Source organism: Manis pentadactyla, chromosome 15 (assembly GCF_030020395.1).
Source record: "Manis pentadactyla isolate mManPen7 chromosome 15, mManPen7.hap1, whole genome shotgun sequence".
NCBI lineage: Eukaryota > Metazoa > Chordata > Mammalia > Pholidota > Manidae > Manis > Manis pentadactyla.
Window position 1 is genome coordinate 21,335,553 of NC_080033.1, and position 13,271 is coordinate 21,348,823.

Sequence of the window (13,271 nt, forward strand, 5' to 3'; positions counted from 1 at the left end):
AACGATGGAAGGTTAAACATACCGAAGTGTGACATCATCCCTAATCTGTAATTTATTATATCTGCAAGGCCAAAAAATAAAATAGGTTATCAAAGCTCATTGAACTTTTGGATTAATGGTAAAAAAAAAGTTAAAACATTCTACTTAGCGTGTGAATTATTCCTGATAATAATCAAGAAGATCATTCTAAGGAATGGTGAAATCATTTATATATGTATTCCTATATTATATACATGCTATATGAATATTGTATATATGTGTGTATACATGCATAAAACATACATGTAGCATGATATAGATTATATATGCGTGTTATATATTATAATGCACATACACATATATGTTCTTAGATATTTCCACATAAATACCAAATTACAGGGGTTTTTAGCAAATAGTATTAATTCTTAACATTTTGGAAATGATTTTGTGTATATAAATATTTTACTTTCAAAAACACAATGCAGTTAAATAGCTAATGATCATAAACCTGGTGTCCCTCTTAATCCTGAAATATGTTCAGTTATTGTTAGGATTGAGTAGTTTCTCAAGCAAATTTAAGACATGATCAACATAAATTACTCTTAGATTTCTTCTTATCTCAGGCACAAAATTATAACAGTGTTATCAATAGTCCCCAGAGATGCCACAAAGATGTTTATACATTTCTAAGTAATCAAGATTTGAATACATTTTTAATAGATATGTAGATCAGAAACTATTATACCATAAAATGATAAAAGACAACAATGGCATTTTGAAATTTTGTGAATACATCTCTAAATTTTCAAAAAGCTGTGCCTTGGACATAAGGCATTTTGTGCTTTTTACTAAAGATATGATGTTTATCTGAATTATTTTGTAGAGGAAAATGGTGATAATCTTAAGAGAAATTAACTATATGTCATGAAAATAATTGAAAAGCATTAATACTGATTGGTCTTATTTTTTGTTAGTTTATCAAGGTAAAGTGTCAATTCAGACCACATTAGATTAGGACCCTAAGAATGTTGTAAAGACTATTGTTCTACTGCCTTTTATGGCACAAAAGGGCTAAATCTTAGCATCCAGAAGAAATATTTTCCCTTTGGCGCTAGGGATGTGATGAAAAGCCCGTAAGTGCTACACCCATCCATCCCTTCCTTTATTATTTAAAGGAATGATACTTATTTCCTTTATTATTTACTATTTATAAAAATGTGGATCATTCTTTGTGTGCTTCTTCCAGATATGTTGCTACCCATGCAGAATATGCTCTTTGGACAGAACAGTTTTATTTACTATGCTTGAAAAATTCCAGGAAGAAAGATGGGATGTCCTTTCAACACAAGGAGTCTAGTTCTAAACCTTGGAGGCAGACTGTTCAGAGGAATTACAGATTTTTGCATGATAGCATTGTAAGAATAGAAAAACAAGTTAATCAATCATAAACACCGGAATAAGGCGGAACCGCCCTGACAATTGAAGAATGGTCTTATCCTGCCTAACCCCAAGATCTATATCCGCCCTGACAATTGAAGAATGGTCTTATCCAGCCTAACCCCAGGATGTATGTTTTGCAAGAATAATGTATAGCTGTGGGAAATTACTATGAGTTAAGTGCTTTGAAAATGCTATATAAACCCTTAGTTCTAAGTGCTCGGGGTCCTTGTTGAAACCCGTTGTGTCGGGCGGACACTTGGACCCCAGCTAGCTGGAGTAACAATAAACCTCTTGCTTGTTGCATCGATCCGCCGTGGCCTCCGTCTCCTCACTGGGGGGAAAGCGCAGACCGGAATAAGGCCGTTGGGTCTTACAGCATCTCGGCTACTTTTGTCCTTGGCAAAAAATAAATTTAAAAAATTTTTATTGGATATTGGGAAATGTTGAGCAGAGGGCAGGTGGGAAAGCTACACAATTCTCCAGCTCTTCCTTGGACTGGATCATGAGTTTTCTTTGCTTTATGTGAGGTGAAATTTCCAGAACATTAGACCCATCTATGTTCAGATGGAGCAGATTAAAAGGGCAAATAATTTTTTTCCCAATGATTGTATATTTCTGAAGAAAACTTTGAACATCCCAGTTATATCAGAGAAGCCTTTGTTGTTTAATGGACTTAACTCAATGGATTCTCCAGAAAATGAAACTGTTGATAGCAGTTTTCCTCATGAAGAGGAGCCAGTAGCAGCTAAGGAAAGCCTCTCTCCTCCCAGTCCTCCAGAGGCCACTGTTCAGCCTGTACACCCTGAGGAAGTGTCAGCCAAAGATTTCCTGCAGGGACTAGACTTGCAGATTAAGTTGTCAACACAGGCAGCCAAGAAACTAAAAGAAGAAAGCAGAGATGAAGAAAGTCTCTATGCAACTTCCCTCTATCAGAGTTAGATGACCGGGGGCATAATCTAGCCTGGATTAAGAGATGGTTGGAGCATAAAGAAACCAACAACTGGGGATTCCAAAGCATCCTTTTTGGATCCTCACAGTGCACCTCTTTAAGACACAATTAAGTAGGTCTGCCTCCTGCAGCGGCAGGAAGTAATTAGTCCCCTTTGGCTCTTATCATTTTAAGTCTTTATGATGGCATGAAAGAATTGTATCCTAAGACTCATTACTTTTATAGGTGGTGGTATTTTTTAGACTAGCTTTTGTAAATACTAGTTGAATAAAGCATCAAAGACTATATATGTATTCTAGCTAAAAACAATGTTTAGCGCCTGAGAAATCCTAATTGCGTGGACAACATGGTTGCTGTTTAAGTAATGCTGATTTTGCTATGTGTTTATACTTCAGTGCTATATATATATATATATATATTTCAATATGTATTACGTATTATGTATTTATCTAATATAAAGAACCAAATTTTGACTGCTATTTTGTAAAAAATACAAAAGTCTGAATGAGAAAATAAAATGTTTTCATAAATAAATAAATAAAAGGCATCTATTGGAAAAGAGACCGAAAATGTTGCTTCCCACAAATACGATTTTCTACACAGAAATTCTAAGGAACTACCACCAAATTATTGTAATCAAAAGTTAATACTATTGGTGCATTTAACAGTTCATTTGAAAGAGAGCCATGTCTGCAAATCACAAAGAAATGTTATAAGAAAAGGATTACAATTATCTATCTCATCCTGTTAAGAAACAAATCTATGCATATCCTTTGTAGAGTATGTACTGTGTATCAGTTATCAGGATAAATATTGGAAGTTCAAAGTAAAAGGATGATCATGGCACTCATTCCTTGTGGAATTGTGTTTAAAACAGAATTGGTTAGCAAATTAACAGTGTTGGAGTTGAGAAATCAGAATTTGCTAGAGGGAGAGTAATCCCAGTTTACTGTTTTTGCTGGCATAATTATAATAGCACCTCCTTGTACCCTCAGGTATGTCCAGATTTGGAAGATAAATTATATAGTCCTCATAATTATGGGAGCACCCTATTAGTCATATGTAAGTGGGATTTATATGCTAAATATATAACCTTAATTTAGAGTTTTCAAAAAAGATATCATTTAGGAAGTGGCATAATGCCTGGCTGGACCTGAGTTACAATTCAGATTTATTCAAGAGAAATTAGAATAGAGATGTGCATCGCACAGGCGCAACAATATATCAATACCCAGACAAAGTGGAGAACATACATTGGATAATTGTAAAAAAAAAAAAAAATCTGAATAACTGAAGCCCAGAGTACAGAGACTATGCAAGAGATGAAGATGGAAGTTTTAACGGGTGAGGTTGGATCAGTAAGGGAGAGCCGGACGGTTGATGGCCCAGCAAGCCAGGTTAAGGAGGACCAGGAAGCCATTAAAGACGCTGCGCGTATTTGTGAAGGTCGTGAGCAGAAGAGCACAAATGTGACTGTATATTGGACTGACTTCAAAATCCATGCTCTTCCTTGTATGTATGCCTGGAATTTGGGGGGAAACTAACATTTATGGAGTGTATAGAGGAAGAGAGGAGAAAGATCAGAAGGGAATGATGTCATGCAAACTGAGGGCTGAAAAGCTTTAAAAGGTAAAATGTTCAACAGCATCATGTATGATTGCTAGTATATATACATATATATGATTGCTATATCTATATGGTTTGGATATAGCATATGGTAAGTGGACATGAAATTACTATTTGTGCTAGTTAGGAGTGAAAATAAAATCAAAATTATGGATGACTCATGCATCTCTCAATTCTTTGCATCTGTAATTACTTTTCAAGTAATTTTCCATTCATCTTTCTTAAAAGTTCAAAAAAGAGATAAGCAATAATACTGTTGCTGTTTGCTTAATGAAAATTTTGTATAATTTTCATTATACAAAATTGTGTGAGAATAGTAAGCAAACAGCAACAGTATTATTCCTCATTTACCATACTCTCTAAAATTAGAGGTTCACAAACCTTTTTGACTTCTGCGATGTTTGTTATTTCAGGAAGATTTTTCAGAGGTACTTGATGACCATCTACCTGAATTATCAGGTGGTCTTGATTTATTTGTTTTTCTCCCTCTTCAATGTAAACAATTAGAATTGAAGTGTCATTTGGTGAGACACCAAATTTTTTCAATGCCTCTGAAATCTAAGTTAAAAAAGAACACAATAAACAAGTAGTTTCTATATCTGAAACATCTCCCCATCTGCCTTCTTCTCTGGTCAGGCTCTTATATTTCATATTCTAGTGGTCTCTCTGCCTGCAGCTTTTCCCTTCGAGAATCCCTTCCTAACACCCAGCAGCTGTGCCCAGGGGCGCTGTCTGCTCAGAGCTGCTCTTCCTGCTCAGGCTGTCAGGCCCAGACTTCTCGGCACCACACACGGACACCCTCCCTCTGGCCCCAAGCGACCCTCTGGCCAAGCATGCCTGCTTTCTGACCATTTGAGGAGCCCATCATTTCATACTTTTTTGCCTGGTCTCACATTTGTCCTCTGCCTGGAGTGCCACATCCTTCAAGGTCCAGTTCAAATGTCACTCCCCACTGTGCTCTCTTCCTTACAGAATGAATTGCTTCTTTGCTGTTCCCATAAATTGAGTTACTGTTCCCATTTTTTCAAGTGAATTTCTGTCTTCATCATCTGCCTTCCTCAGGAACATCCTTTCTGCTGCCCGTAGAACTGGAACTGGGACAGGGACAAACCCAATGGTTATTTACTGAATGGCCAAGTTTCTTGAATTATTTGAAGTGATCTCAAAGAAACAATAATTACTTGGTAATTTGTACCCCAGGTAGTGGGGAATTCCATTACCATGCATTTTATAAACTTCACAGACATCTGTATTTTAAACCATGCCACAGGCTTTCTAATTTTCCTCTTGATGATAATAGTACCTTGTTGTATCATGAATAGTAGCACTAGCACTAAAACTTTGACAGTGAAATTTCAGATTTTCTTTTAAATGTGCCACAGGTAGAATGTCTTCAGTTCAGTAACTTTGATTACTAACAGTATCTCAAACCACAAACTCTTCCTATGCATTAGGCCTGTAAGAGAGCATGTGTTACCCTGCTGACCTACCTCCTTTATGTAGCTGATGAAAAGTGGAAGCCTTTCCCACCCGACGCACTTCCTCTATAATAAAAGAGCAAGCACCCAAAAAAAGTCTGTGGGAAGGAAAACTCTAGGTAGCAGACCCTCTGAGGCTAATGGGTTCACATGAAAGATCTCTCAGCCATGCTGCTCTAGGTCAGCTGACAAATCTTCATGTTTTCTCTTATGCAGGAGGAACTGGCACATGTCAGTTGGCCACATGTCCCTAGGCTCTGTCTTACTCTCCTGCCCCTCCCACCGACACTGTCATTACTTGAAGCTTCCACTTGTCCTACGGCTGCCAGTTGTGGCAAGTTCTTGAACGTGTGTTAGGGTTCTCCAGAGAAACAAAACCAACAGCATATGTACAGATATATAGGTACAGATATATAGATATGTAAGAGGAGATTTATTATGGGAGTTGATTCATGTGATAATAGAAGCTGAGAAGTCCTTTGATAGGCTGGCCACAAGCTGGAGAACCAGAAAAGCTGGGGGTTCAGTCTAAGTCCAGAGGCCTGAGAACCCGAGGCCACTGGTGTGATCCCCAGAGTCAGGCCAGAGACCCTGGAGCTCCGATGCTGGGGAACAGGAGAAGATGGATGTTCCCGCTCGAAAATAGAGAATTTGCCCTTCCTACACCTTTTTTTCTTCAGGTCCTCAATTGATTGGGTGATGGATGATGCTCACTCACACTGGAAGGCAGGTCTTACTCAGTCTTCTGGAAATACTCTCATAGACAATCCCAGAAATAATGTTTTACCAGCCTTCTGGGCATCCCTTAGCCCAGTTAAGTTAACACAAAATTAACCATCACGTATAGATAGCTCTTCAGTATGAAACAGGTTTCAGTATCTTCATTCTGTACTTCCTCAAATGCAAACTATCACAATTTGATAATTTATCCAGTTTGTCAGGAGGTCCAAACCCTACAGAATCATGAATTCAGTCAGATACTTCAAGTCTGACACATGCAAGCACTTTTCCTGTTACACTCTTGAAAGGACTCCACAGTGTCACTATCTAGTTTGATATTAAACTGCCTCAAGAAATTCAGAATGTGGCAACAATTAACATCTTGAAAATTAATCTTAAGTAGTAAGCCTTCATGCTGTGACTATACTTTGATCAGAGGCTTTATATAACTAGTGTTATATAAACAGATGACTGATGCTGGAGAGAGCTTGGTAACCCTTGGAGGATGTCTCACTGTTAGTAAGAGTAATAATTTTGAAGTTTGTTTCTTCCTGCAGTAATTCAAAAATACATCCCTGGAAACATTAGCTAAAATAACAATTATCTGCCAAGTCATCCTGCCTCTTTGACTAGACCTGAAGTGAAGACCAAGGTCAAAGTTCACAGTGCCCTTGAAAGCTATCAGATTGGCAGAGATAGACCAGTAGGAAACTGGTTTCATTCCCCAGATCCCCACTGGGGCTGCAGCCAAACACAAGGCACACGTGTTCCCCTTTGAGGTGTTGGTCCTTGGAAACACACATTTCCTTTGCACACTATGGTGTGAAGTCTGGAATAGTGCTTTGCAATATGCATTTTGTAAAAGGTTTATTGAGATGTAGTTTGCCTATGTTAAAATTCACCTCCCTGTGGTGTACAGTTTTGACAAATGTGTACAATCATGTAACTACCACAACTGAGATATACAGCATTTTCATCACCCCTCAACATTCCTGGCACTTGTTTTGGTCAATCTCTACCTCCTAAACCCAAACCCTGGAAAACATTGATTTAACTTTCTTAAAGTTCACCTTTTCCAAGAATGTGGTCTTTTATGTCTGGCTCTCTCACTTAGCAGGATGTTTTTGAAATTCACCTTATGTTGTGCCACAGCAATTTTTAAAAACTTGATTATGGAAAATTTCAGACAACTCATGACCGACGTTATTCCCCCATCCCACTCCCCAACCATTACGTTATTGCAAATCCCAGATTTATCTTTTCATCTATAAGCATTTCTATGTATGTCTAAAAATTATGGACTTTCTTGTGGTTTTTTTTGTTGAGGATAATAGTATTATCCCACTTATTTCAACTAAAACTTTTTGGCAAGACTGCTTCGCAGTAAACAATGCGTACGTCCTGTCGCAGCGCATTAGAGGCACATAACGTCTGGGGCTCTGGGGCTCGGGTTTTGAGCGCATCACGGGAGCAGCAGCCACTCTGGTTCCGGAGCCCTCCGGAAAGATCTTAAGGGGGCGGGGCCGACTCGTCGTTGCAGCCTGTACGCGTGCGCAGAGAGGCACACCATCTGGGCTGCCGTAGTTCGCCTTTCCACGTGGGCGCTCCGTCATGGCGGCTGTTCGGAAACCGGTGTTGCTCGGGTTTCGAGACGCGGAGGTGCCTGGTCATCCCAAGGGGCCTGGCGCCTGGGTTGCGAGCAAGCTGGGCGGCCTTCCGGTGAGGTGGGGCGCCGGAGCTGGGGTCAGCGGGTGCTGGTGAGGGCGTAGGCAGGTCCCGGGACAGAGTGAGCGTCTGAACGCCTACCCTACCCTCAGGATGCCTTGCCCGCCGTAGCAGAACCGAGCCCAGTGTGTGAACGTTGTAGGCAGCCGCTTGCCCTGGTCGTGCAGGTGTACTGTCCGCTGGAAGGCTCCCCATTTCATCGGCTACTGCACGTGTTCGCTTGCCCCCACCCGCGGTGCCGCAGCGGCGGGGCGCGTAGGTAAGCAGGGAATTTCTGGGGCTGTCGTGATTTTAGGCTGAGTGGGGGCCCCCGGGCGGGACTGGCCAGCATGCTGGCAGTCGCGGGTGGAGCCCTTACAGCCGTTTATCTTTATCCTGAAGCTGGAAGGTGTTCCGCTCCCAGTGCCTGCAGACGCGAGAGGAGGCGGTGCGGGACGCTCAGGTAAAGCGGTTGTAACTAGCATATTATGATTTGCTGTAATTCGAGGGTATTTTCCAGAAGGTCGTTTAAGACAAACTTTAAGTTTGTTCTTTGAAGTACGTTGTAGTGGTTTTTGTTCTGAGCCATAAAATGCCGTTAACTTAAGGTTTTGTTAGTTGTTTACTTTAACATACACCGAAGGTCTCCGGGCCAACAGATAACCGATTTTTCTATTTGTGAAATAGTATGGTTGTATACATATACTGTTGACTCCTGAGCTTTGCTGTCTCCGTCCATCTGCAGACCGGCCGACTCTTGCTTCGTGGTGTGTCTCTTTCCACTTCTCAGTGCGTTTTTCTTTAGCGGACCTCATTAGTAGACCCCTGATCGTATCAGGGCCCTTAGCTGCTAAGGAGTCTGGGAAATGTAGTTCTTTCCTGCCCACTTCTGCAATACATGAAGCACAACTGAAAGAGTTTGGAACAGATGGTGGGAGAAACCACCATACTCTATCTGCCACACTGCCCCCCAAAAGAAAGACAGTATTTGTAACCCCCAACATACTTTTGAGTAAATGGGGTCCAGGAAGTTGAATCAGAGTGTACCAGAGGGAAAGGAGCTGGTGTGAAGACTCCCTCGGGAAGGTGAAGGGATGAGTGGCTCAAGCCAAGGGAGTAGGTGAGATAACCTGAGTTGTGCTTGGACCTCATTACCTCGATGTTCCTCCAGAAACAGGAAAATGGTCTTGCAGCTGAGGACTGGTGTGAAGGTGCAGATGACTGGGGAAGTGACAGTGAGGAGGCGCCTCCACAGCTTACCTTGGATTTTGGAAATGATGCCAGCAGTACCAAAGGCAGAGACTGGACTGCCCAGCTCCAAGACCTCCACCTGCAGGATACTGTTCTGGGTGCTGCTCCTCCTGTGTCTCCTGGGAAGGGGGTGGCCTTGCCTTCTGTGGTGCCCCAGTTCCTACCCTACTACATCTCTGTCGTAGATGAGGATGATTATGGGGACTTTGTCAGTCTAGATCATGCTCATAGTCTTCTGAGGGACTATCAACAAAGAGAAGGAATTGATATGGAACAGCTGCTTTCCCAAAGGTGAGAATGTGTGCTGCTGAGGTTGGGAGGTGACTTGATCAGTAAGCTGCCACAGTAGGCACCCTTTGACTTTACCCTAGTACCTGGAGAAACTTTTTCAGACAGAACTTGTGTTGGACTCTCTGCTTCACTCCTCTTAGATGAGAAAGGGAGACAGACACAACGAGATCTAATCAGCCACTCTTGAGTTCGCTTGGAGACTCTTTGCTCTATTTATAAGTGTTCTTAAGAAAATGAACAAACAAGTTAGGGATGCCAAGTATTTACAGAAGAAGACATATTCACTCTCTCTTTAATTTTCTTTTCTGTTTGTAAATGTATAGCTGACACAGGTAAGTTAGCAAAATGTCATTTGTTGACTGATTTTTGGCTGTGGCTTAAGAACTGACCTGGGATCCCAGAGGCCCTCCCAGAGCCTCAGCTCTCACCTGTATAATGGGAGTGGTGTCGATCTCTCTGTTCAGATCTGTCTGATCAGATGGTTTGAGAGTCAAGTGAGAAAACAGGTCTTGAAATGCTTTATAAACCAAAGCCCTCTAAAGAAGAATGTCATTTTTGCAATTATAGTAGAATTACAACAGGACATTTGGAGAAATTACCTGGTTCTTCACTGGAGCTTCACTGTAAGCTTTTTCAGAATACTCTTGGAGTGCATGAAGACAGTGTTGATCCATAATGGATAAAGAAACAGAGAGTCAATGGGCATAATGATTTTTTAAATTACTTATAATTATCCCAGAGTTGAAAATAACTAGGGAGCAGGGCTTGGGAGAAGAGCAGGCAGAGGATTACTTTAATGTGTTACAAGGTACTAAGTTTATGATATTTAAGTTGTGTGCATATATTACTTTAGTAAAAATTTTTTAATTATCTTGTTTACTTTTCTAAATACTGTAATTCTCTGGATATAGATACTCTAAAGTGTTTTTTGCTTTTCTTTTTAGTCTTCCTAGTGATGTTGATGAAAAGTATGAGAAGACCATAACCAAAAGTGGAGATAAGGTATTTTACAAATTCATGAAGAGAATTGGTGTTTGCCAGGAGCAGATTTTGAGGTAAAGGCACATTTCTTGTGTTGTTTTTCTTTTTTTTCTTTTGGTATCATTAATCTGCAATTACATGAGTGACATGGTTGCTAGAATCCCACCATCATCAAGTCCCCACCCCATAGCCCATTACAGTCACTGTCCATCAGTGTAGTAAGATGCTATAGAATCAATCACTACTTGTCTTCTCGGTGTTGTACAGCCCTCCGTGTGCCCCCCATCCCCTACATTATGCTTTTCTTGATTACAAAAGTAGTATGTTAGTTTGGAAAACACAAGAAAGTACATATAATGAGAAAACCAAAACCCTCAATATTCCCCAAACCCAGAGGCTAAGATTTTAGAATCTTAGGTTCCCTTTTTTCCCCTATGAATTTGGATGCATGTATGTAGGTATGTGTATTTGCATACACATGCATGCATGTGTATTTGTATATTTAAAAAAAAAAATAGTTTGGATAATAGACAATAATTTTTCTCTTTTTCAGAAAACATTGGTATTAAGGGTTTTCCTATAATTAAAAATTTTTCAAAATTTTTTTCTGCTTTTTTGTAAAGTTAAATTATAAGTAGGTAATAGATTTTAAATTTTAGGTAAACTTTTAATAGGTAATAAGGCTCAAAAATATAAAAGTATATATATGCATATGTGTATAAATACAGTGAAATAATTCCTTTCCCACATCCTTAATCTACTCAGGTAACCACGGTTGTTAGTTTTCTATGTGTGCTTACAAAGCTTCTTTATGTATGTATAAGGAAATACAAGCATATATTACTTTCCTTTTTTTTTACACAAAAGGAAGCATTCTAGATATATTCTGCATCCCACTTTTTTAACTCTGTCTAGGAGTACTGTAGCTTTATAGTACTGTAGTCCCTTGTCTGTTTTCCTTGTTCATGGGTATTCAATATTTCCAAACCTTTGGTATTACAAATTATGCTAACGAGTAGTCTTGCACCTATGTTATTTTGCATGTGTGCAAGTTTATCTGCAGGATACATTACCTGGACTGGCATAGTCAAGCAAAAGGGTATATGCAGTTGTAATTTTCATTGATAGTCCCAAAGTGACTCCTATAGGACTTTATTTCCTACTGACAATATATAAGTGCCTGTTTTCCCATAGCATTACCGATAGCTTGAGCTTCATGCTTGTGAATTTCTGTCAATTCAAGGTGAAAAGGGGCATCTTGGTATACTTATATTTTGCTTCACTCCTCTTAGATGAAAAAGGAACATTTTCTTCTGTGTTTTCAAAATATTTCTGTCCATATCCTTTACCCTTTTTCCATAAGGTCTTGGTCCTTTTGATTTTTAGGAACTCTATATTAGGGAGATTAGTCCTTTATTGTGATAAATTTTCTTGATTTGTTTTTTGACTTTGCTTATGACTGTATCATTGGGTGTTTAATTGTTCCCATCTAGTTTGTTTCAGTTTTGTATAGTTTTTGTGCTGCCTTTCACATCCCCTTCATAAATCTTAGAATTTTTATGATGTCCCCATGATCTAGTTCTAGAAGTAAAATTCAGGATCAAAGGTTTGAAGGTCAAAGGTTCTTCTTATATATCATTTGACTGTAGTTTTTTACTACTTAGTACTCAGTCAAATTTTACCCTTGATTCCTAATCTTATTGATGAAAATGCATTTTATTTTGTTTCTCCTTTTTTAATTAGGTATAGCAAGTAGAGATCTCGTAACACACATGCCCTCATAAAAACATGCCCATATTATGATACCTTCAATAGAATTTTCAGGTTACACAAGTATTTTAAGTGTGTGCCATCTCAGTAGTGGCAGTGATACTCAGCTGGAGACTGCCCTCTAGGAAGAACTACTTCACCAGTAACACTGCCCACAGTGAGCCGCTGCTACTGAAGGGCTCAGTTAGGGTGAACTGGGGTAGAAGAGGGCCAAGTACCACTGTCTTTGGTGCTGGCCACAAAAATACCCAGTTTGGTCAGGGAGGCAGACAACACAAGTACACTAAAATCCTAGGAATTGTGAGTAATAATTGTGACTCTAGAAAGAAGCAAACAGGAGGAGAATCTGCCCTTCTGATGTGGGGCATAGTGGAACTTACTGTTGACCAAAGAGCTGGGTGTGATAAGGGAATTAGGAATTACCTCTCAGGAGCAAAATTTCTAGGCTCCATAATGAGTTAGAACAATAATAGGGAAGTCAAGGGCAATTTCCTCCCCAACCTCTTTCCCTTTGGTAACCACTGGTCAATTCTTGGCTTCTGTGAGTCTGCTGCTGTTTTGTTCCTTCCGTTTTTCCTTTGTCATACTCCACAAATGAGTGAAATCATTTGGTACTTGTCTTTCTCTGCCTGGCTTATTCCACTGAGCATAACACCCTCTAGCTCCATCCATGTCATTGCAAATGGTACAATTTGTTTTCTTCTTATGGCTGAATAATATCCCATTGTGTATATGTACCACATCTTCTTTATCCGTTCATCTACTGATGGACACTTACGTTGCTTCCATTTCATGGCTATTGTAAACAGTGCTGCAGTAAACATAGGCATGCATATGTCTTTTTGAATCTGGGATCCTGTATTCTTAGGGTAAATTCCTAGAAGTGGAATTCCTGGGTCAAATAGAATTTCTATTTTGAGTTTTTTGAGGAACCTCCATACTGCTTTCCACAATGGTTGAACTAATTTACATTCCCACCAGCAGTGTAGGAGGGTTCCCCTTTCTCTGCATCCTCACCAGCATCTGTTGTTGTTTGTCTTTTGGATGTTGGCCATCCTAACTCGTGTGAGGTGATAACTGAT

The 13,271-nt window shown here is 39.8% G+C and overlaps 2 protein-coding genes across 6 annotated transcripts in view; both read left to right on the top strand.

Moving 5' to 3' along the window:
• The window catches only part of LOC130681157 (lysM and putative peptidoglycan-binding domain-containing protein 2-like), a 123,698-nt gene extending 119,586 nt beyond the window's left edge, over positions 1–4,112 (top strand). Inside the window, exon 3 of the mRNA XM_057493548.1 lies at positions 1,226–4,112. Within this exon, the coding sequence (XP_057349531.1) occupies positions 1,984–2,358 (375 nt within the window). The 5' untranslated portion in view covers positions 1,226–1,983 and the 3' untranslated portion in view covers positions 2,359–4,112. The remainder of the gene's footprint in view (positions 1–1,225) is intronic.
• Positions 4,113–7,759: 3,647 nt separating this feature from the next.
• The window catches only part of PDCD2L (programmed cell death 2 like), a 46,025-nt gene continuing 40,513 nt past the window's right edge, over positions 7,760–13,271 (top strand). For 4 of the 5 annotated variants that reach the window (XM_057493531.1, XM_057493532.1, XM_057493533.1 and 1 more), the window contains exons 1-5: positions 7,760–7,911; positions 8,010–8,176; positions 8,299–8,359; positions 9,068–9,438; positions 10,383–10,493. In XM_057493531.1, coding sequence (XP_057349514.1) covers positions 7,804–7,911; positions 8,010–8,176; positions 8,299–8,359; positions 9,068–9,438; positions 10,383–10,493 — 818 coding nt within the window. In that variant the 5' untranslated portion in view covers positions 7,760–7,803. The remainder of the gene's footprint in view (positions 7,912–8,009; positions 8,177–8,298; positions 8,360–9,067; positions 9,439–10,382; positions 10,494–13,271) is intronic. The other variant, XM_057493535.1, reaches the window with a different exon arrangement.